The sequence below is a fragment of the Protopterus annectens genome, chromosome 3.part0 (genome assembly GCF_019279795.1).
Source record: "Protopterus annectens isolate FY-2018-M chromosome 3.part0, PAN1.0, whole genome shotgun sequence".
Lineage (NCBI taxonomy): Eukaryota > Metazoa > Chordata > Ceratodontiformes > Protopteridae > Protopterus > Protopterus annectens.
The window spans coordinates 1,143,194,552-1,143,219,403 of NC_056731.1; the positions used below are offsets into that span (position 1 = coordinate 1,143,194,552).

General features: G+C 43.3%; 1 protein-coding gene across 1 annotated transcript in view; it reads right to left on the bottom strand.

Annotated features, from left to right (window-relative positions):
- Positions 1 to 24,852, bottom strand: part of MIB1 (MIB E3 ubiquitin protein ligase 1) — a 1,882,202-nt gene that overhangs the window by 244,176 nt on the left and 1,613,174 nt on the right. The window contains exon 22 of the mRNA XM_044065767.1: positions 5,368 to 5,560. Coding sequence (XP_043921702.1) covers positions 5,368 to 5,560 — 193 coding nt within the window. The remainder of the gene's footprint in view (positions 1 to 5,367; positions 5,561 to 24,852) is intronic.

Genomic DNA, 24,852 nt, shown 5'->3' on the forward strand with positions numbered 1-24,852 from the left:
CTACATTTTTACATTTCTCTGCGTTTTCCACACATTTTCAGTTCTCTGCTTTGCCCTTTGGCCTCTTGACTGCCCCAAGGGTATTCACAAATGCTTAGGTCCTATCACTGCCTTCAGCAGGCTTGAAGGCATTCAGATTTTTCCTTATCTAGACAATGCGTTGCTTCAGGTGCCTTCGCCCAGTCAACTATTACAGGATCTGCAGTTCACCATCTCTCTTCTTCAAAGTCTGGGGTTTACTATCAACTTCCAAAAGTCCACCCTGACTCCCTCTCAGAAGCATGTGCATCTGGGATGCAGGATTCAGACAGTGCCTCTTCTGCCTCCAAAGGTATTGTCGCTGACAGACTTCTTTCAGTCTCTTCTTCTTCTGACTGCCATGCCAGCCAGGGAGTTTCTTCAGCTCTGGGATTCATGGCTTCTTCTATTCCAGTGCTTCCTCTTGCCAGACTGCATATGTGGAAGCTTCAATGGTACCTCAAAAGTCAGTTTGGCTACAGCATTGTCACATTGGATTTCAACGTACCTCTCCTCCTTTGTCTCAAGAAGGAATTTGAGTGGTGGATTCAGCAGTTCACTCTCATCCCAGGCCAGCCCTTTCAGCCTCCAGTCCATTCTCAAGACCTGTTCACTGATGCCTCAGACAGGGAGTGGGGAGCTTCTCTTGGTCACCTGAAAGTTCAGGGTCTTTGGCCTCCCCTTCAGAAGTCAGACCATATTGATATCAAAGAGATGAGAGCTCTAACTCAGGCCCTTCGGGCCTTTCGCCCCATGTTCTCTCCAGGCTCCTTGAAGGTATACACAGACAACACTACAGTGATGTGGCATGTCAACAAGCAGGGGTGTGTGAAATCTCATCTCCTCTGCAGGATGGCTCTTCAAGATTGGGAAGTGGCTATCAGTTAACTCTTCAGGCAGTATACATTCCTTCAGGGTACAATCCAGTGGCAGGCTCAATGAGCAGGTCCAAAATACAGGCTCACGAATGGATGCTTCACAGAGACATGTTTCTGGACATTGTCCATCAGTGGGGTATTCTTCAGGTAGATCTTTTTGCCTTTCCTCTGAACAGGCAGCATCCTCTCTTCTGTTCCAGAGTGCCATGCCATCTGGCATGGAAGAAGGACATTCTTTCCTTTCCTTGGGATGAGAGGTTTCTTTGTGCTTTACCTCCTCTTCCTCTACTTCCAAGAGTCCTAGAGAAGATTCAGCTGGACTCCCCAAAAATCTTGCCAGTGATTCCTTTTTGGCAAAGACAGCACCGATTCCCCCTCTTAATGCATCTGGCCAAGGGCAATAATCACAAGTTACTTCACTAGCTGGATCTCCTCACACAGGATAAGGGGTCTTTCATCCATCCCCACTTGTCCACCCTGCAACTGACACTGTGAGTAATAGGGTTTTGCTCCCTTTCAGGCACCTCTTTTCTGAGGACATGGTCACGGTTTTACATGAGGCAAGGAAACCCTCAACCAGAAAATCTTGTATATCCAAATGGAAGAGATTTTCAGTCTGGTGCCATGCTCATAACCAGAACCCTTTTCAGTAGGGGTCTCTCTGGTCTTCTCTTATTTGTGTGAGTTGCTCCAGTTTGGCTTTGCTTACTCTTCTGTGAAGGACCATTTTGTCAGCCATTTCTGCTTGTCTGCCCTCCTGGATACCCAAGGCCATCTCCTTTTGCTGTTTGTTTCATAGAAAATCACAGTCTACTTCTGTTAGAGCACATTCCACTAGGGATGTCGCTTCTTCTGGTGCTTTCTTCAAGAGGTTGGACAAAAATTCCATCCTTGAAACTGCTACTTTGTCTTCTGTCCATACCTTTACTAAGCATTATAAGTTGGAAATGGCTTCTAGGGCCAGAGCAGGTTTTGCTGAAACCATTTTATGTGGGTTTGTTGAGGGCTCTTTCAGCCTTCCACCTCCCATTCTGTTTCATGAGTCTTTTTACTCTTTCTTCTTTGTAGAATACTGCAACAGTGACATATAAGGATATTGTACAGTTGTGTAAAATCTTACCATAGCAATAGATGTCCTTCTCTTCACAGCTGCAGTATTCACTCTCTCCCTCCAATCCCATCTTGTTTGTTGTTCAGTTTTAACTTCTGGACGTGCAAGATTCCTTTGTCCTAAAGAGACTATTCTCTTCTGGGCCAATTCAGTTCTGGGTAGTTGCGTCCGTACATCCTTTTTATGCCCTACATTCTTTGTGGAGAGCATAAATGTGACATACAGCACATACAAGATCTTTTAGGCTATTGCATACTGGCCGAGCACTGGGCTGCCCTTGGCTGGAGATCTCTTCTATGTAGAATACTGCAACACTGAAGAGAAGGACATCTACTGTTATGGTAAGATTTTACACAACTGTACCATCTACAAACAATGAAGTCATCAGCTTGCCACAAGACATAGCAAACGTGCTTGCAGAAAAACTTTGCTTAGACTTCACAATAAGCAAAGAAACTGTTGTTCCATGTGAACAAAGAACATGTAGAGACTAAAGGAAATCTGACTAAACACCGTCTCATGTTACATGCTTAATCCGGTAGTGCGGCTGTGGGGGAGCCACAGCCTAGCCCAGCACTCAACAGGTGTAAGGTATAGAAACTCATCCTGTACAATGACCAAACCATCACCGCATGCATGCATGCACACTCTCCCTTAGGCACTGTCACAAAAAAAATGCACACCTACAGGCAATTTAGACGACTGACAATTCACAACCATGTTAGACAAAATATTCATTCACCTATCAGCCTAAGTAGATCAAATCTCCTTTAAACTCAAAAGGGATACTACTTTGGTACCTCCTATGCAGAGTGCAGGAATGCCCCCTTCCTTGGTACTATCGCAGCAAGTTAAACAGATTGCTTCATTGTAACTCCTTCCCTTTTTGCCACACTTTAAACCTCCAAAAAAGACATGAGATTCTGTGAAGTCAGCAAATTGTGCTACAACATTAAGCAAATGTTTTTACACAATTAAACAATTAGAACTCAAATTAGATCAGGGAAAATGACTGCTAAAGGAAAAGGATCACTCACTGCCATATTTCAACACTTTCGGCTACATTTAATACAACCCCAACAAGACCACCAATATGACCTTCCCTTATTTTCCCTCTAAGAGATTCCTCCCTGCTTAGCCTTGAAGTTGAGAAAAAAACAAAAACAGCAAAGAATACGAGCAAATATTTTTTGATGCAGTTAAGTTTCACATCCGCCACACTGCATCTTTGCCACAAGACAGAGGATCCAGTGAGGATGCGATCCTGGCATGATCCACAAGATAAAAACATGTGCTGGAAGCCCTGATTTGCAGAAAGATTAGGAGCCCAGAGTGCTGAAAACCACATAACCTCCAAGAGCCTATAGTCACCCTCAGGGCAGCAGGCTGCAGAAATCCTGTCTCCCTCTGGAGGCAGTTAACAAGATGTTGTTCTTCATGTGCTAGCATGGAGAAAAATATCAAAGGCCACACAGATAAGGGAGATCACATTTAGGGGATACTTAATCCCCTTTCTCAACCATCATGGAATCTTCCACACCCCTTGCTGGATGTCCCACCCTGTCAAAAAATCAGCAAGAAAGGAAGAATATAAGCTCAACAAAAATTTGCCCCGCAGGTCCCACCAGCCTAGAAAGACTTAGGTACTATTCCAGATCTTTGACTTTTAAGGCACATGGAAAAAAAAAAACAACCTTCAGGGACTAAAGGCATTAATTTAAGTAAAACTTTCCTACACTCAAGGTATGGTACATTATTCCATGCTTACATGGATGAGTATGGATATACTCTTTGAACCTCCAAGATGCCCACCCCTTGAAATAAGGAGTGACAGTAGCTGAGGAGACTAAGCTTTCAAGTCAAACCATGCCAATAGTAATTCCAGACTTTTTCATCTAGACTCATTTCTGTCCTCCCGCAAAACAAAATTTAAGTCAGTTTTTGTATACTATTTCAGGCAACAAGGACACAAGACCTTCCCTTACCTAGATGACTGGTTCCTTGCTGCCCCAACAGAGGATGCTGTTTTTCACTGGGGTAAGGTCTCAGTTCGAACTGTTCCCACAATTCTTCAAATGAAAGTGATCCTTGCAAAATTCCACATTGTTCCCACAACACTTCAAATGAAAGTGATCCTTGCAAAATTCCACATTCTTCTGGTTCAGGTTCTAACATTTGGAGGACTTGTTAATTTCCTGAGCATTCTTACCCCATGACAAGGTCCTAATTCTAGAGAAACTAGTACTGTAATACTTCCTTTTCAAACACTAACTACAAACACTTGTCTCAAAGCTTTTGGTCTTATGGAAGCATCACTTCAAGGTGCCTCATGTTAGGTTAAATGTGAGAACCTTCCAATAGACACTTTGTGTTCTCCTCCCACTAAGAATCAAACATATGCCCAATATCGTTACCAACCTTGGAAAACTGGAAGGGCTCACCCTCTAGCTCCTTCTCAACAAACAGTAACAAAGCCTGTTGGACCCATGGATGGAGTGGGAGGGTCAAGACTCCATCAAAGAATCTTTGGTTCTAAGCACCCCAGGATCTGTGACCACAGACTTAATAGGCCCATTTTGACACTTGAGGATGGGCTGGTGCAAGCATGCTAGAAGTGCTTCATCATTACAGCTAACAAGAAGAAGACTGGAATAAGTACAAAATCTCTTCTATTCAGGGAATAAATGGAAATTGTGGGAAGAGTACATGCAAAATAATGCTCAGGAGGAGGAGGCAGAGGAACGAGGTTTAAGAGAATGCAGAAATTGAGCAAATTACATCATGTTGGACTGAACACAGTTATAAAGAAATAAAGAAAATATATGCGATGTACAATGTATGTAAACTGAAAAAAATGCTAATGTGGTTTTTGCTTTCTTTTTTTGTTACTGTATGATTTCCTATGCCTTAAGTGATAATTTAATAAAGGCATTTAAAAAATCTCTAATACTCAAGAACAAACACAAGACATCTCCAGAAAGACCAACCATTATCAAGTTCTCTGAATTAAACACCCAATGAAGAAATTCCAGCCTTCCACTTAAGTCATAAGAAAGGCCCTTCAGCAAGTCCTACAATAGCTTAATTCTAATCCAGTGTTGGATTAAATTGAGTTCCCAAAAATCACAAAAAAACTAAAAGGGGCATGCATGCCCAGAACTTCTGAAGAGACAACAACTGATAACCATATTAAATTTCACTATTGGGTATAAACTCAGTTACAGTACCCACTAAGGATTTTTGATGTTGGACCTAGTAAATATTACAATAAGATCTTACTTTGCCATGTACCTCTTGTGCAGTAAGAAACACATCAATGAAAATGATAAAACATTACAACTTTTTTCTGTTTATGCTTACCTTTGTTCTGGACTGAACATGCTCTTTGCATATAAGGCATTTCTTAACTCGTGGAGAACACAATGAACAGGTAGCGATGTGTCCACATGGCCCAAACAAGGTATCCCTCTTCAAGTCTGAACAAACCATGCATTCTTCCAAAGTTTCTGAGTCATTGTTAATCACAGAAGGACTACGCGAGCCAACCTGGCCACTAAAATATTTAATATGGTGATATTTTTAATTCACAATACAAAAGATTGCCACATTGTAGAGTGAAAATCATTATACACATACAACTAAGCTCTACAGTGTATAACATTTAATATTTTACAAAAGATTTTATATTAATTCAAAACTGGACTCTGTCACTGTTCTAATACTCAAGTACTCAACAACTGAACATTTTAGATAGTGTATGTACAGGCTCATGAACAAAAAATTTGATATGTTCACCTATCTGTAGCAACCATACAGTTTTACTATTCTTTAGGCATGCTACAAACTCTCAAGATTTAGAAAGCACAATAGGAGAAATGTATTTAGGATGGGGCAAAGGGACAGCCACTCCAGGCGCAAAGTGTTAGGGGGCATGACTGGCAGAAGCCGATCTGTCTTAATGCAATGTTAGCATCTGAATGCCAGCACTGCATATGGGTTGATGCGCTTTAACACTCGGGTTTTGCAGCTGTAAACTGCAGCACATCTGTTTGCTACTACAAATGTAGTAAGCAATTTGTTATAGCTTAGAAAGACAGAAGTTTTTTTTCCAAGTCTGAATATTTTTTTTGTTCTTTAAGTCTGAAGAGTTTTTTCGTCCTCAACTTAAGGGGGCTGGAGGCTGGGGCAGAACAGCAAACCAAACCTCTACACAACAGATCATGCATACCATACTTTCCATATTATAATACTTCAGACATCCTGTTCATTACCATTCTGTCTTTTCACCTCTCCTTCTAACTTCCACTGGGTGGACACTGTATGCTCTATGCTCTACAGGTAGCAGCATTAGGAACATATTTAAAGGAGTGGATAGTCTTATCCACGCTACAATTTATAAGTCCTTACAGCATAAATAAAGACTCAAACACTATCAGCAGGGTCAATAGCAAGCACGCCTTAAAAACTACTTTCTGAGAACTGGTCTAGTACTGCATTATAACTTTTTTTTTTAAACATCTTTATTAAATCATATTTTAAATTGCAATGTAAATCCACCAAAATGTCAAGTTTAGTGTTTCCAAAAAGTGATTTTCCTTCCCTATAATTCAACACTTAAAGTTGCTTTAGAGATAAAGGATAATACAATTCAGGAAAATGTAGTAGTAATGGCCATCCAAATATAAACTGTAGATAAACATCAAGGACTGCAAAAAAAGAAGTTATGTACTCAAAATAATGTTCCAGCTATATTGCTGATTTTTTCATCTCTCCTCACATATGGGTCTGGATCCGATCCGTCAAATTCAACTTGGCCATTAGCAAGCTCCTGGCAACAAAAAGCTCTTGGATACCTCCCCTTACATTTGATGCATCTCTCCCCATTACCTCGGATCTTGTTTTCTATAATTACATATATAGACAAAGGAAAAATCTCAGTATTGAACACATTAGATGATCTTAAAAACCATTTCTGGAGTATAAGGAAGATCAAACTAATCCTTTAGAGTCTTGCCCCATTCAACCAGGAAACCTGTGGAAGGGGGATGGAGGGAGGAGATGTGAGGAGAAATGAAAAAAATCAACAATACAGACGGAACATTATGGTGAGTACATCATTTCTTTATCTGATACTGTCAATTTTTCATCTCATCCTCACATATGGAACAGAGTCCCCAGTTACCTTTACCCCCAGGGACTCGCGGGAGAATAATCCTCAGAAGCATCTCACCAAATGAGGCCTCTCCCATGGAGACCAAATCTAACTTGTAATGAATGATAAAGGTTATATGGTTTGCCCAAGTGGCTGATGCGCAAATATCATCCAAGGAGGTATTTTTCTGAAAGACTGCAGACATGGCCATGGCCCCGGTAGAATGACCCCAAATGGACTTGTCAAGCTTCAAGCCTTTTGAAATGTAAATAATGGAAATACAACTAGAAAGCCATTTTGATAAGGTGACTTTGGAAACTGGTAGGCCTTTCCTAGGGCCTGCAAATGCAACAAACAATTGGTTTGTTTTCCAAAATTCTTTAGTTCTATGTAAAGAGAAACATAACTGTCTATGAATATCCAACAAATGTAGTACTTAGTCATCCTTATTAGTAAAATTAGGGAAGAAAACAGGCAAATGTATAGTCGGATTGATATTTGCTTGAGAAACAACTTTGAGCAAAAAAGAGGGGTTGGCACAAAGACTCTGTCTTTATGAAAAAAAAAACAGAGAAGGAGAATGGGAAGATAGTGCCTGAAGTTCCGATATCTATCTTGTCGATGTGACAACCACCAAAAAGAGTTTTCCATGAAAGGAACGTAATATCACAAGATGCTGCAGGTTCGAAAGGGTGGTTGGACAATGAGACGTAGAACCATATTTAGATCCCAAGGAGGAGAGGGACCTTTGTGAAGGGATTTTTAACAACGTATCTTTTAAGAAGGCTTTGCAAAGTTTGTGGGAAATTAAAGCCAAGTTGTCTATCCAAACGTGAAAATTTGAAATAGCTGCTAATTGAATTTTAATAGTAGAAGCCGCAGCTCTGTTACTGATAAGGTAAGCCAAATATTTTAAAATGAAGTGAATGGGAACTGTGATAGGATCTATATTGTGTTGTTGTGACCAGATCACAAACCTCTTCCATTTACTCCTATACAAGACAGTGGATGACTTATTCACCAAATAGGTGGCAATCCACTGAGCACAGAAGAAGTTATCAGGGACCTGGGGACCGAGGTTGATAGTAGTCTGTCATTCGACACCCATGTAGCTAAAGTAGTTAGGAAGACCTTCTACATTGCCCACCTTATCATGAAGGGATTCTCATCTAGATCAAGGGAGGTCATTGTCTCCCTCTACTCATCACTCATCAGACCAATGATTGAGTACAATGCCCCATTCGGAATGTATCTGACCCGACACTTGCAGCAGCTGGAGAGGCCACAAAAGTTCCTCACCAAAAGGATAAAGGGTCTCAAAAATCTGTCCTATGCTGCCCGACTGAAAGAACTCCAGCTCTATTCAGTCGCTTACCGCTTGCTCAGAGGTGACCTTTGCCTAACATACAAGGCCATGTCAAACCCAGATTTGATGAATATGCTTCACCTCAGAAAATCTAGATTCATCAGAGCCACAAGGGCGGGGTTAAACCTCGACACGGCTATTAATAGGACGTGCTGGAGGGATAGATTCATCACCCAAAGACTCCCTATGCTGTGGAACAAAATCCCCGTATATGTGAGGCAGAGCACCTCGCTGGCCTTGTTCAAGAGAAATCTTGACCAATGGATGGGAGATCGCAGATATACCCCAGGGATTACCTCAGTGTCACTGCTCGACAGAGGCACAGCAAAATAATGGGTATATTTCCCCATACTAAAGGGGTGGCATAAGCCACAAAACTATGGGCTAGGCTTGTAAATGCCCTTGGGCAGATAGCCTAGTATGAACCTATGAACCTATGAACCTATATTAGGATATGACAGACCAGGGAGGAGAGCATAGGTTGTCTGACAATCTATGGAACTAGTGGTCAGCTTGAGATTGTGAAGGTTGGGACGAAGCATTCCTGTCGGATGTGACAGTAAGTCCAGAAGGGATTCCAGAATCCAGGGCTTCTTCATTAGATGAGGCCAGAGGAAGGGAAAACAGATTTGTCAAGGCCAATATGGGGCAATGAAGATTACTGTACTCTTCAACCTGCTGGCTTTCTGAAGGAATTTGGGAATCAATGGAATGGTAGGAAATGCAAACAATAGTCCGGGAAGCTAATCGTGTATTATAGCATCCCTCAGAGACTGCTCTGGTGGGGGAATTAGTGCAAAGAAGCAGCTGCATTTGTTGCTTAGGGGACAGGCAAAGAGATCACAGCAAGGCTGGCCCAAAGTGTGAAAAATGTTCTCTGCTACATTCTGGTTGAGTGACCACTCATAAGCCATGAGAATGGCTCCGCTCAACTTGTCTGCTATGACGGTGGATCTTCCCAGAATGTGTGCTTCAATCAGAAAGCGGTTGGATCAGATCGTCCATTGCCACACCCTGAGCACTTCCTGACAGAGGATAAGATCTGGTTCCTCCTTGTTTGTTTATGTACCATACTACCAACATGTTGTCTGACTGAAGAACAGTCAGAAATGCTTGCAACGCTAGAAGCACCGCTCTCATCTCCAGGATGTTTATGTGGAGTGTGGCCTCATCTGTGGACCAGGTACCTTGGACAGTCTTCCCCAGATAATGCCCCCTCCCCACTCAATCTTGGAAGCATACATGGTAACAGTGGCCTGTGGTTGAGAGGGAACAAATGGTCGACCTCGAGTCACTTGTTTGGCGCAAATCAACCATGAGAGATCCTTTTTCCATGTTCGTTATGAGAATCTGATGAGACATTGGTTGACAAATTATTGACCACTGAAAAGCCAGGAGCCACTGCAGAATTCACGTGATACCTGGCGAGAGGGACTAACACAACTGCTTCGGCCATGGATCCTAAGGCTTGCAGAACATGATGCGCTGCCACCTTCTTGTTTCTGATTAACCTTGAGGTTTGTATTCTGATTGTTAAAATCCTGGAAGGAGGAAATCTGGCAATCATCTGCTTTGCGTAGAACAGTGCTCCAATGAACTCTAATGTTTGTGCGGGTTCCAGATGAGATTTTTGGTGATTTACAGTAATGTCTAATTCTGAATAAAGTTCAAGCACAGAGTCTCTTGCGTGAACAAGTAGATGCCTGGTCAGGACAGATATGAGCCAGTCGCCTAAATAAGGAAACGGCCAGAATCCTCATCATCTCAGGTGAGCCGCAACCACTGCCAAACATTTGGTGAACACCCTGGGGGCAGTGATGATACCAAAGGGCAGTGCTCTGATCTGGTAATGATTGGCTCCCAGCTGGAAGCATAGTTATCTTCTGGAGCATCTGAACATCTTTATGTGGTAGTACTCATCCTAAAGATCTATAGAGCACATCCAATCATCCTGCTCCTGAAACGGAGGTATGGACTGCACAGTGACCATTCAGAACTTGCAACATCATATTGACTTGTTCAGTCTGCTGAGATCCAAGATTAGTCTCCAGTCCCCTGTTTTCTTTGGAACCAAAAAGAACCTTGAGTAAGTTCCGAACCCCCTCTGGTTTGGGGATCGCTTGGATGACTTTTTTCTAGCAGTTTCTGAATTTGAACAACTGTTTAATCCCCTTGACTGGGTGGAACGTCTGGGATTTTTTTGATCAAAGGGGGGGGTTTTGGGAAAAGATAATTTGGTAACCCCTGGATATCATCCTCTGCACCCACATATCAGAAGTTATGTTTTGCCAGGCTCTCCAGTGCAGGGACAGTTAATCCCCAAATGCCTCCAGAAGTGGACAATCAGGCCTCCTTTCAGGAGCTTTGGAAAGGCTTCCCAAAGAGAGATTCCCCGGAACCTTGATTTTGTAGACCTCTTCTGCCTCGAGTGCGACATCTTCCATTATTGTTTCTCCCTGTGCCTCTGGGGGAAACTCAAAACGTGTGTCCTGGTAGGAGCCTTGAGAATTTTTGAACCACATTTTCCTGCTACCTCTCTGACCTTTGAGATTAGGTCTCAAAGGAGCCAAAAAATGCATGCCTACGGCAGACAGGGTCCTACTTTCTTTTTCACACCTGGATAGCGTATCCTTGACTTTGGGACCAAAAAGGGATGTGCTGTCAAATGAGGCATTGATGAACAAAGTCTTAAAAGGTTCTGCAAAATCGCAAAGGTGCATCCAGGCATTCCTCCTCGTGGAGATCCTGGAACCCGCCATTCTGCTCATTCCTTTGGCTGCATGTGCTATGAGTCTCATGGCCGAGTTGGCTGCTGAATGTAGGGTGGCTAACTGGGAAGCTATTTTCTCTTTAGCTCCCATAGCTACTGCTCCTTCAAGGGTATCTGAAAGCTCCTTTATCAGATCCCTTTGCAGTCTGGTAAAATGAGAAAGGTACTTCAGCGACCGTAAGGCAAAGGTGACTGACGAGAAAACACGTGTCCCACATCTATCCATTATCCTGGAATCCTTATTAGGAGGATGGATAGTTGAACTCTCCTCAGAGAGTTCCTTCTTGGTCGCTGCTGCCATGACTATGACATCTACTGCAACCCCTTTTGCCCAGAAAGCCTTATCTGAAGGAGCGGTGATAATTTTATTTGGTCTCCGAGGAACAAGCTTGATGGAATCAAGCCTCATTTGACACGCCCACAGTAAGATCAAACTTATGGGCTCATTGGTGGGTGGAGTCACCCAGGAGGTGGATGGGTGAGAACCAAAGACACCCAGGAACACCATCTCCTCAGGCAAAGGACTGCCAGCCACCCCTCTGCTTCAGAATTCCTATAATCTCCCCAAAGGAAACATCCTCAGAGGGTGACCGTGAGGATCCTTCACCCTCATCAAGGTCAGTGCCTTAAGTGGCTGACATCTCCATGGAGTCCATATAGTTCCTCTTGCATAATCTCTTCCTAGGGACCTCCTCAGTGGGGTAATCTGGGGAGATATCGAAAGAGTCAGGGGTACCTAGATGGGTGTGTGCTGGCATCTGTGGGCCTGAAGTCCCTGTGGACCTTGGTGACGAGAAGAGGCAGGCAGAATATCTTGTTAGGGTAGTGGATCCGAGGGGGCAGGTAACTTCTTTGCTGCAATGGTGGCTACAGCCCTCTCCAAGGCCCCAAAGGCTGACTGCGCCTGAATAGATGAGGACTCCAGCTCAGACAAACAATGTTTCTGGGACAGGGTAACCCCTCCAGTCCAGAGGACAGCTGGCTTGGAGATGAAGTTGGAGCTGAGCTTAACTTCGCAGAAGCCCCTAGGTGCATTGACTGCTCTGAGAACCTGGGAGTCGAGCAAACACGGGATTTGCGAGGTTCCCTATGACTCCAAGAACTCTCCGGCTCCAAAAAAGCTGATGAACTTGGTGCGAATGCCTAATCTGAAGAAAGGAATATCTTTGGATCAGAAGTCAAAAGTCACCAGGTGTATCTGATCTGACAGCTCTGAAGCTTGCCCTGAAGTCGAAAGAGGTGGAGTGGATGGTTTGGACTGGCCTGAAACCTTAAAGGTCGAGGCCAAGGAAGACTTTGTGATATCCTGCGCCCATAAAATCTTCTGCATCATCCATTCCACATCTTCTTCAGTTAGGCTCAGGCTCCTATTTAAACTGGAGGACAAGGCATCGGTGAATCTAGGTCTCAACAGGAAGGGAGATGGTACCCTCAATGGAAAGTACAGTTGTGTACACTTACCATAAATGTAGATGTTCGAGTGTATTCACTGTTGCAGTCATTACATTTGGGTAATCTGCTGGCAGGTTGCCCTCAGTCAGCCTGAATAACAAAATCTTGGGTCCTGCGTCAGTTGCAGTCTCCTCTTCCATGACGTCAGGGGTATAAAACATGCAGCTGATGCCATTTTAATCAGTTTTTCTTGCCCCAGATGTCAGGTGCCCCCCCAAATGGGGAGCAAAAATATATAACTAAACAGTAAATGTATATAAATGCACCTTAGAAACATAAAATTTACCTTCAACTAAAGGGAAATACACCACAAAGGCTTTTGAGTATAGTGAAGGAAAGAAAAGGTATAGAATGGGGGATGGTGGGTGGGTAACCCGGACTGCAACAGTGAATACACTTGAACATCTACATTTATGGTTAGTGTACACAACTGTACTATGTTCTTCGTGTTTCCCTGTTGCAGTCAATACATTTGAGTAAAATCCCAAAGCTATGGATGGGAGGATGGAGCTAAACAGCATTAGTAGCAGCTATAAGGCCCTGCAAGACTGCAGCGGCAAAGCCTGCCCTGGATTTAGGGAAGAGAGGTAAATGGTAATGCTTTGTGAATGTATGAACAGAGCTCCAAGTAGCAGCTTCTAGAATGTCTTTGGTAGGGACCCCTCTGAGAAAAGCTGCTGAACTGAAGGCAGCCCTGGTGGAATGGGACCTGATCCCCTTTGGCAGAGGTTTACCATGGTGCAAACAGCAGAAATGAATGCAGTGGCTTATCCATTTAGAAATGGTCTGCTTTGATATAGCCTTCCCCTCTGATCCTGCAGCAAATGCTACCAGTAGTTGCTCAAACTTTCTTAGAGATTTTGTCCTGTTCAAGTAGAATCTTAGTTGTCTGTGTACATCCAATGAATGCAGAATCCGCTCCCCCTTGTTCTGCGGATTTGTGAAAAAAGTTGGCAGGTGAATGGTTTGGTTAAAAGCCACACTGGATACCACCTTAGGCATAAAGGAAGGGTTGGGTCCTGAGGGCCACCCTGTTAGGGTAAAATATAATGAAAGGCTCCACTGCCATGAGGGCCTATAGTTCTGAAACCCTTCTAGCTGAAGTGACTGCCAAAAGGAAAGCTGTCTTCCAAGACAGAAATTTTACATCCGCAGTAGCTGCTGGTTCAAAAGGAGGTAGGGTGAGTTATTCCAGCACAAAATTGAGGTCCCATGCGGGAGTTGGCTCTCTCCTGGGAGGCCTTAAATTTTTGGCCCCTCTGAGATACTGTTTTAGCAGTGGATGGAAAAGAGAGGAGGCTCTGTGTTGTAATGAGCCGAGATGGCAGAGGCATGGATTTTTACTGAAGAAAAGGATAGGCCCTTGTCAAGCATCTCAGTTACGTATTGTAAAATCTGAGGAATATTGGGCTTTGCTGTGTCTATTCCCTATGCTTGGTTCCAAGCACAGAATCTCTTCCATTTATCAGCATAAGATTTTCTAGTACTAGGCCTTCCGGCTTCCAAAATGACATCCATCACAGGTTTACTGAGAGATTTGGTTTGAATAATTAGTTGATTAGCCATGCTACAAGATTCAGAGTTTGGAGCTGAGTGTGCAGAATTTGATAGTTCTGCTGAGACAGTAGGCGATGTGTCTGAGGCAAGTACCACAGAGGAAGGTGTGACATATTCCTTAGAAGCGGATACCAGTGTAGGCAAGGCCAGTCCGGAGCAATTAAAATCATTTTTGTTTTTTCCTGTCTGACTTTTAGTAAGACCTTGGAGAGTAGAGGCAGAGGGGGAAAGGCATAGACTGATAGTTTTTTCCAGCTGAAGGATAGAGCATCTACTTTCCATGCTTTTTTGTGATGATTTCTCGTGCAGAATTTGTCTGATAGTTTTGGGGAGAGGCAATTAGATCTATGTCTGGGCTTCCCCATTTCTGTGTTAACATGTTGAAGATTTGTGTATCCAGTTTCCATTCATGCGGGTCCATAAGATTTCTGCTTCGGTTGTCTGCCAGAGTATTTTGCTTTCCTGGCAGGAATTGAGCTTGAAGATGTATTTGGTAAGTCAAGGCTGTGTTCCACAAGGCCATGGCAAGTCGGCAGAGGGGGTAGAAATGGGTACTCCCCTGCTTGTTTATTTACCACATAACTGTGGTGTTGCCCGTCCTTATCAATAGCTGTCCTGGATGAAGTAAGTCCTTGAAGGCTGTTAGAGCATTCTGAACAGCTAGCATTTCTTTCTGGTTGACATGCAGATGCATTTGGTTTGGGCTCCATTTGCCCTGAATGCATCTCCCTGCCATGTGGGCCCCCCAAGCACAGTCTGATGCGTCTGTAGTTAAGGGTTGGGTGGCATGTAGTTAAGGGTTGGGTGGCAGGGGGTAGAGTGAATGACAGTCCCTTGTTTTGGTGACATGTCTCTGCCCACCAAAGAAACTCCTGTTGTAGGCAGGGAATGAATGGGATAACTGTTTCCAGACTGTGACAATGTTGACTCCATAAACTTTTTAGGTACCACTGAAGTTTCCTCATACGCAGTCTCGTATATGGAATTAGTAGAATGCAGGATGCCATGAACCCCAAAGCCTGCAGAATTTGTCTTGCAGATAAATGGGTTTTTGTTGCAATTTGTTTGAAGTATGTTGTCAATTGCAGTTGTTTGTCTGGCATGAGGTAAGCCATCTGGGCAGTTGTATTCAAGCCTGCACCCAGGAATGTAATCATTTGAGAGGGTACCAGTTGTGATTTATTTTCGTTTATGGTGTACCCTAGGCATGCTAGGAGCCTTTTTACAAACGCCAGATGTTGAAGAGTGTCCTTGTCCTCTGCCCAAACGAGACAATTGTCCAGATAAGGATAAATTTGAATGTTTCTTTGTCTGCAGAATGCAATTACTGGTGCCAGGCACTTTGTAAAGACCCTGGGCGCAGCAGATAAGCCAAAGGGCAGTGCAGAGAATTGGTAATGCAAAAAGCCTGCTTTGAAGCGGAGGTATCTTCTGCAAGATTCCCTTATTGGGATATGCAGGTATGCCTCTTTTAATTCTAGAGCTACTAATCAAGCATTCTTGCCTAGCATAGGCAATAGCTGTTGTAAAGTCAGCATTTTGAATTTTGGAATGTCCAGGAACATGTTCAGAATCGATAAGTCCAGTATTGGACGCCATGAATTGTCTTTTCTGGGTACCAGGAAAAGTCTTGAGTAAAATCCTTGTCCTTTTTCCTTTTCTGGTACCGGTTGAATAGCCCCCATATCCATGAGGGACATGACTTGTTTCTGGGCCTCTGCCCACTGGTTTTGTGGCAGATCCGGACATCCGTTTGGAATTGGCAAAGTATGGAAATGAAATATGTACCCCTGGGATACTATGTTTAATACCCACTTGTCCTGGGTAATTAACTGCCAATTTTGAGCATGAAGTGCAAGTTCCCCCCCATGGGGGCTGCCAAAAGATAAGTGCTTGTAGATGGTAGAGAAAAGTCATCGAGACTGCTTACTGTAGGGCTGTGCTTTGCTACCTCCAGATTTGGAGGTGGAGGCACCCCATTGCTTTGACCTGCAGGATCTTTGTGATTGATATCTGGAGCCTTTTGAGTGCCTGGGTTTACCCTAAGTGGCTCTGTTGGACACAGGAAAGGACCAATTTTTAGTAGGCCAGTGCCTACTGAACCTGGGTGGCTGCACTTGCAAAAAATCTTTTACAGTTTGCATAGATTTAGCTTTGTCTTCCATTTTCTTTAAAACCTCTTCTGCCTTATGCCCAAACAGAGTATCATGCTGTAAAGGGGTATCCAACAATTTAGCTTTAACATGATCAGGCAGATTTTGCTCCTTGAGCTAGGCATACCTTCTTATCACAGATCCAGTAACGGCGGCCCTACAAGAGGCCTTCAAATAATCAAAACCACATTGCAAAGTATGCTTTCCAACCTGTTCTGTTGCATGTAATAAATCCTGTAACTCTATTTTCCACACAATCAGAAATCAACATAATTTTCTGTTTCAGTAAGCCCATAACATGTTGTTGATATTTAAGCATATGAAACTGGCAGTTTAAAGCCCTGACTGCCAAGGTTGCAGAAGCATACACCTTCTTACCCCATCTATCTAGCACCCTGGAATCTCTATCAGAAGGGGTAGGATTCTTGGCTGTAGAAGCCTTAACACCCTTGGGACCCTGAGAAATAGTCTCAGGATCAGCAGCAGGATTTTTGAAAAGAAATTTGTGGGAGTCGGGAACCCTGTAATATCTGTCTGGCTTACTAGGAGCCGGAGGCAAGGAATCAGGAGCCTTGCTTGATTCATAGAACACATCATCCACAATGTCCAATACAGGAAGTACTGCCAAAGGCCTATGCTGAGGTAGAAGAAGGAAATCCCTAAACCTCTTTTTTGATACAGAAAAGTCCTGACTCTCCCAATGAAAATGTTCCCTTAAAGTATGCAAAGTCTCTCCAAAAGAGTAATCCTCAGAAGGAGATGCAGATGGGATGGATTCCTCTGCATCAGAATCCTCATAGGGTGGAATAGAAAATTCCTTATCAGAAGAGGAATCAGAAGAAATGGAAACCTGATCTGAAGATTCATAATCAGTGCCTTGCCTAGGCCTCTTAGCAGGGGGGGGTGGAACCTCTGATCAAGGTAATTAAATCCTCAGCCATTTTGATCATTTGTTTTTTAGGCATAGGGGCCTGAGCACATGGCTCATGCTTCGTTTTTTTAGACATAGAAGTTGTTTTTGACACTGTTCTTGTTGATGGCATCGGTTTAATATAAAAATGTTGAGGTCTGAAAACACCCTCAGAAGCTGGTGCGCAGCTCCGGACCCATCCAAGGGAAGAGACATCCGCGGGTTCAATATTTTGCGAATCTCACAGCATACCGGACTCCGAATGGGTCTCGGTAGACGCCTGCGACTCAAAAGTAGCGGGTATCAGGGGCTGCGAAAGCACCTCACTGAGTACCGGCGACTGGCTTAGGAGAAGCTTCGTCATTTTTGGACCTTGACAGTCTGTCTCTGTCTGTCTTTTTCCTTGCGTTTTTTGTGAACTCCGGTAGTCGGATTGCTAACAGACGACATTTCAGGGTAGTTAAATCTTGAACCAAAATATTCCGATGCTCAATATTGCATTGGTTAAATTTAGCACAGAACCAACAGCAAGGCATGTTGTGGTCAAGGCCTAGGCAAGGAATACAGTACAAATGAAAATCCTTATGAGGTATTTGCTTCCCACAAGTAATGCAATTATTAACTTTTACTGACATCGGTAAGGAGCAAGAAAAAGTTTCCCCAACGGGGTACTTAGCTTTAGTTTGAAGACTTTGGTTCTGAAACTCGAAAATGAAAATTTCAGGAGTCTGCCAACCGGCACTTGCGAACTGCTTCTGCTTCGGGCACCACGCGGCAAGAAAGACTGATTAAAATGGCGTTGGCAGCATGTTTTATACCCCTGATGACCTGACGTCATGGAAGAGGAGACAGCAACCGACGCAGGACCCAAGACTTTGTTATTCAGGCCGACTAAGAGCAACCTGCCAGCAGATTACCCAAATGTAATGACTGTAACAGTGAAACCCGAAGAACATCTGGGTCATAAGATGGAGAGAGTACCAAGTCCTTGGTAATTGCAGAATTGGCTTAAAAGAACTGGATGTCGAATGTAATCAGTTCTTACCAGACAGGATTGGAGCCGAAGAGTAGAGATTGAAGCAGAGATCTCCAATCAAATCCCAGACTCGTCTGAACTTGAAGATTTTGAAGTTTTTGACTTTGGCTCTGACATCAGTTGGCGCTGAAGAAGGTCTCTTCTTAACTTTGTCTGAGGACTTGGAGGACAACGAAGAAGCTGGGCTCGAATGAGCTGACTTAGTTTCAGAGGCCGACCCTGATTTCTCTGCAACTCCAGAAATGGCCTCTCTGAAAGCTGAAGACAACACACCCCTTAGAATGAGATTATCTTACTCTCAAATAAAGCTCTGTGACTAAACGAGTGGCATACGGCACAATCTTCCTGTAAGTGAAAGGGCGCAAGGCAGTATACACAGAGTGCGAGTCGCTAACTGGGATTTTATGCCTGCACTTAGAGCATTTTTGAAGCCAGACAATTTCTCTCATTTCTACGCCATATTAAACAGAGGAAGGCACAGAGATTTCTCAAACAAAACAGTCACACACACACGCGCTCACATGAAAGGGAAACAGCGGAACAGAAGGGAAAGACAAGGACTACTCACGATAGTATTGAAGAAATACCTCAACGGTAAAAGGAGAAATACCTATAAAAAAAACTGTTACTGGTGGGAAAAAGGGGAGAAGAGAAGCAACCTAAACAAAAACACAGTTACTTTACAGAAAAGGGAACTACACTACCAGACAAAACAGGAAAGAAGCAAACAACAGACAAAAAAAATGATAAATCAGAGAATATTAGAGAAAATATTTACAAAACTACAACCTGATACCAAGAGCTTGCTTATCGGACCACATCTTTGCAAAGTGGCAAATAAGATCTGAGGTAATGTGGAGAGATGCACTGTGGGTAAGTGGAGGTATTCAAGAGCTTTTTGGTTGCCACGGGCTTGCTAACAGCCGATTTCGATCCGATGGATCAGATCTGGACCCATATGAGGATGAGATGAAAAAATGACAATATCAGATCTCGATTTTCACATAAAAATGACTTCTCTCATCTGAATACACTCCATTTCATGTATCCTGTATAAAATTTCTCGTCTGAGTACATGTGCCCATTGCCTAAATGTTTCATATTTTATTTAAAAATGCTTCTATCATCTGAATGTACTTTGTTCATATTAATTAGAAATTTAGTCTGTACTCTTTATGTTTACTCTATATAAATGGACATTCTGTACCATGTATAATCTGTACAACTTTAACCTTGTTATTCTCTCCGAGCCTTTATTGAAGCTGGAGAGAGTCAACAGAACAGCCCACTTACCTGGTAGAAAATATCAAATAAATAAATGTGCCACATATAGAAAAAAAAAGAATCATTTAATAATTACTTTATTCATTTGTGCTCTTTTTTGTGAAATCCTGAATTTTCTTTCCCATGTTTTTCTCGTCTGTCACATCACAAGGATGGGAGGAGCACAGTAAAGTACAGTTGTGTACACTTACCATAAATGCAGATGTTCGAGTGTATTCACTGTTGCAGTCATTACACTTGGGTTATCCTGCTGGCAGGCTACCCTCAGTCGGCCTGAATTCCAAAGTCTAGGTCCAGCATCAGTTGTTGTTGCCTCTTCCCTGACCTCAGTGCGCCAGGGGTATAAAAGATGCAGCAGACGCCTTCAGTTTTTCTTGCCCCAGATGTCAGGTGCCCCCAAAAGGGTAGGCTAAAAATATTCCAATAAAACATGCATGCACCAAATATATATTATACCTTCATCCACAAGCAAATACACCACATAGGTTGTATAGATTAGAGAAGTGCAGATAAGTTCCAGCAAAGAAATGGGGGATGGTGGGTAACCTGGACTGCAACAGTGAATACACTCGACATCTACATTTATGGTAAGTGTACACAACTGTACTATGTTCTTCGTGTTTCACTGTTGCAGTCATTATACTTGGGCTGAATCCCAAAGCTATGGTTGGGAGGCTGGAGCTAAATAGCATTAGGAGCGGCTATGAGGCCCTGCAGAACTGCAGTGGCAAAGCCTGCCCTGGATTTAGAGTAGAGTGGTAAATGATAGTGCTTTGTAAAGGTGTGCAATGAACTCCAGGTAGCAGCCTCTAAAATGTCTTTGGTTGGTACTCCCCTGAGGAAGGCTGCTGAAGTGGCTGCTGCTCTGGTTAAATGTGGCCTAATGCCCTTAGGCACAAGCTTGCCATGTTGTGAATAGCAGAAACGAATGCAATGACCTATCCACTTTGAAAGAGTCTGCTTTGAGATAGCCTTTCCTTGTGATCCTGCAGCATATGCCACTAGTAGTTGCTCTGTCTTTCTGAAAGCTTTGGTTCTGTTCAAGTAGAAGAGTAGCTGTCTGTGTATGTCCAAAGAATGCAGGATTCCCTCCCCTTATTCTGTGGGTTTGGATAAAAAGTAGGCAGATGAATAGTTTGGTTAAGGGCCACACTGGACACTACCTTAGGCATAAATGTCGGGTTTGTCCTCGGAGAAACCCTGTCCGGATAAAAAATGATAAAAGGTTCCACAGCCATGAGCACCTGTAGCTCTGAGACTCGTCTTGCAGAGGTTATTGCTAGGAGCAGAGCTGTTTTCCAAGATAAAAACTTTATATCAGCTGTAGTGGCTGGCTCAAAAGGAGGCAGGGTGAGTTTTTCCAAGACATAATTGAGGTCTCATGCAGGTATTGGTGATCTCCTTGGAGGCCTTAAGTTTTTAGCTCCTCTGAGATACTGCCTTAAAGGATGTGAGAAGATTGGTGGCTCTGTATAGTAATGAGCCGAAATGGCAGAGGCATGAATTTTAATTGATGAAAAGGATAGGCCTTTGTCCAGCATCTCAGTTAAGTATTGCAAAATCTGAGGAATATTTAGTACAGCTGTGTCAATTCCTTGTACCTGGGTTCCAGGCACAGAATCTCTTCCATTTTCCAGCGTAAGATTTTCTGGTACTAGGCCTTCTGGCCTCCAAAACAACATCCATCACAGCTTTTGTGAGAGGTGCATTTTGTATGACTACATTATCTGCCATGTTTCCAGATTTAAGGTCTTGAGTTGGCTGTGTAGGATCTGATTGTTTTGTTGGGACAGTAGATGAGGTATTTGAGGCAAGGTCCAAGCCGGGCATTGAGACAAGTTCCTTAGGATTGGATACCAGTACTGGCGGGGCCAGTCTGGGGCAATCAGTATCATCTTTGGCTTCTCTTGTCTGACCTTTAGGAGTACCTTGGGGAGTAGAGGCAGTGGAGGAAAGGCATATACTGCTAAGCTTTCCAGCTGAAAGATAGGGTGTCCACTTTCCATGCTTGTCTGTGATAAGTCCTTGTGCAGAATCTTTTTAGTTGGTAGTTGTGAGGAGAGGCAAATAGATCTATATCCAGGCATCCCTATTTCCTTGTTATCATGCTGAAGACTTGTGGATCCAATTTCCACTAGTGGGGATCAATGAGGATTCTGCTTAGTTCATCTGCCAGAGTATTTATCTTTCCTGGCAGGAATTGTGCCTGCAAATGTACTTGGTAAGTCAATGCTGTGTCCCACAAAGTCATGGCTAGTCTGCAAAGGGGGTAAGAATGAGTGCCTCCCTGCTTGTTTATATACCACATGACCGTGGTGTTGTCTGTCTTTATCAGTAGTTGTCCCGGATGAAGTAGGTCCTTGAAGGCTGTCAGGGCATTCTGAACAGCTAGCATCTCTTTTTGATTGATATGTAGATGCATTTGGTTTGCGGACCATGTGCCTTGAATACATCTTCCTGCCATGTGGGCCCCCCAGGCATAATCTGATGCATCCATTGTTAATGTCTGCCTGGCTGGGGGTAAAGTGAATGGCTGTCCCTTGTTCTGGTGACAAGCCTTCGCCCACCATCGAAACTCCTTGTTTCCAGGCTGTGGCAATGTTGAGCCCAAACACTTTTTAGGTACCATTGAAGTTTCCTCATATGCAGTCTCGCATATGGAATTAATAGAATGCAGGATGCCATGAAGCCCCAAGCCTGCAGAATATTTCTTGCAGATAACTGGGCCTTTGTTGCCAACAGTTTGAAATACGTAGTCAGTTGCCTTTGTTTGTCTGGAGTGAGATAAGCCATCTGGGCAGTTGTATTTAAGCTTGCACCCAGGAATATTATCTCTTGAGAGGGTACTAGTTTTGATTTCTTTTCGCTGACTGTGTACCCTAGGCCTGTTAGAAATCTCTTTATAAATGCCAGATGCTGTAGTAGAATGTCCTTGTTCTTTGCTTGAATGAGGCAGTCATCCAAGTAAGGATATATTTGTATTCCTCTGTCTGCAGAATGCAATTACTGGTGCCAGGCACTTTGTGAAGACCCTGGGTGCAGTAGACAAGCCAAAGGGTAGTGCAGAGAATTGGTAGTGCATGAGCCAGCTTTGAATCTGAGGTATCTTCTGCATGTTTGTCTGATTGGAATTTGGGACATGCAGGTATACCTCTTTTAGGTCTAAAGTCACAAACCAAGCCTTCTTGCCCAGCATGGGCAGAAGCTGCTGTAGAGTCAACATTTTGAAATTTGGTATATCCAGATATGCATTTAGAATAGATAGGTCCAGTATTAGTCTCCAGGTCTTGTCCTTTCTTGGTACCAAGAACAGTCTTGAATAAAATCCTTGTCCCTGCTCTTGCTCTGGTACTTGTTGAATGGCCCTCATGTCCATGAGGGATGAGACTTGTTTTTGTGCCTCTGCTCATTGATGTTTTGGCTGGTCTGGCCAACCGTTTGTCCTTGGCAGGGTATGGAAGTGAAACTTGTAGCCTCGTGACACTATGTCTAGGACCCATTTGTCCTGGGTTATTATGTGCCAATTTTGAGAAAAAAGTGCTAGTTTTCCCCCTAAAGGTGCTGCCAGAAGATAAGTGCTTGGTGCAGGCAGGGGGAAGTCATTGGCACTGTTTCCTGTATGGCTGTGATTTGTCTTTTCCACTTTTGGAGGTAGAAGCACCCCATTGTTTAGATCTGTACCAACCTTGGGGCTGGGGTCTGCCTCTTGGGCGTCTGTATCTGCCCCTTTGTGGTTTGTCTGACACTGGAAAGAACCAATTCTTTGTAGGCCAGTGTCTGCTAAATCTTGGAGGCTGTACCTGTAAGAAATCCTTAACCGTTTGCATAGATTTAGCTTTGTCCTCCATTTTCTTTAAAACCTCCTCTGCTTTAACACCAAACAAGGTATCATGCTGTAATGGAGCATCTAATAATTTTGCTTTGACATGGTCATGCAGATTTTGTTCCTTTAACCAAGCATGCTTCCTGATGACAGAACCTGTAACAGCGGCCCTGCAGGAGGCCTCCAAAGAATCAAAACCACATTGCAAAGTATGCTTTCCAACTTGCTCAGCTGCATGCAATAAATACTGCATTTCTTTGTTTTCTGCACATTCAGAATTTATCAACATTTTCTGTTTAAGCAGTGACATAATATATGGTTTACTATTAAAATTTCGAACGGCACTCCGTCAACTGTACTATAGTCGAACACGGAAGTTCGAAAATGATAATTGCGAACTCAAAAAAACAATCTAGGAATGGGTTTTAATATGGGCCGAGGTAGGGAAGATGTTTGTAGTTCAGAATAATACTGAACACCTACCTCGACCCATGTTAAAACCGTTCCTAGATTGATTTTTTGAGTTCGACATTCGACGTTTTCGAACTTCCATTGCTGACTATAGCACAGTCGACGGAGTGCCATTCGAAATTTTAATACTAAACCTAATATATTGCTGATATTTGAGCGTATGAAACTGACAATTTAAAGCCCTTATAGCCAAGGTAGAAGAGGTGTAAATCTTCTTCCACCATCTGTCCAATGCCCTAGAATCCCTGTCAGAGGGGGTAGGGTTTTTTGCAGTGGATGCCTTGACCCCCTTGGAACCCTGAGAGTAAGTTTCTGGGTCAGCAGCAGGGTTTTTGAAAAGGAATTTATGAGAGTCAGGAACGCTGTAGTACCTGTCTGGCTTAACAGGAGCTGGAGGTAAGGAGTAAGGGGTCAGACTGGACTCTGAAAATACATCATCTACAATGTCTAACACAGGTGGGATAGCTAGGGGCCTGTGTTGTGGGAGCAAAAGGAAGTCTCTGAGCCTTTTCTTAGATTCTGAATAATCTTGGCTCTCTCCCAGTGGGAATGTTCCCTCATGGTATGCAAGGTTTCCCCAAAAGAGTAATCCTCAGGAGGAGAGGCTGAAGGGGTAGATTCTTCAGCATCAGAATCCTCATAGGAAGGAAGAGAGTATTCCTGATCAGAAGAGGAATCAGATGAAATGGAAACGTGAACTGAAGATTCATATTCTGTCTCTTGCCTAGGCCTCTTAGCAGGAGGGGGATGGGAACCCCTGATCAAAGTAATTAAGTCTTCGGCCATTTTGAGCATCTCTTTTTTGGGCATGGAGGTCTGACCATGAGGCTGTTGTACTTGTTTCTTTGTCTTTAAAGGTGCTTTAGTCTTT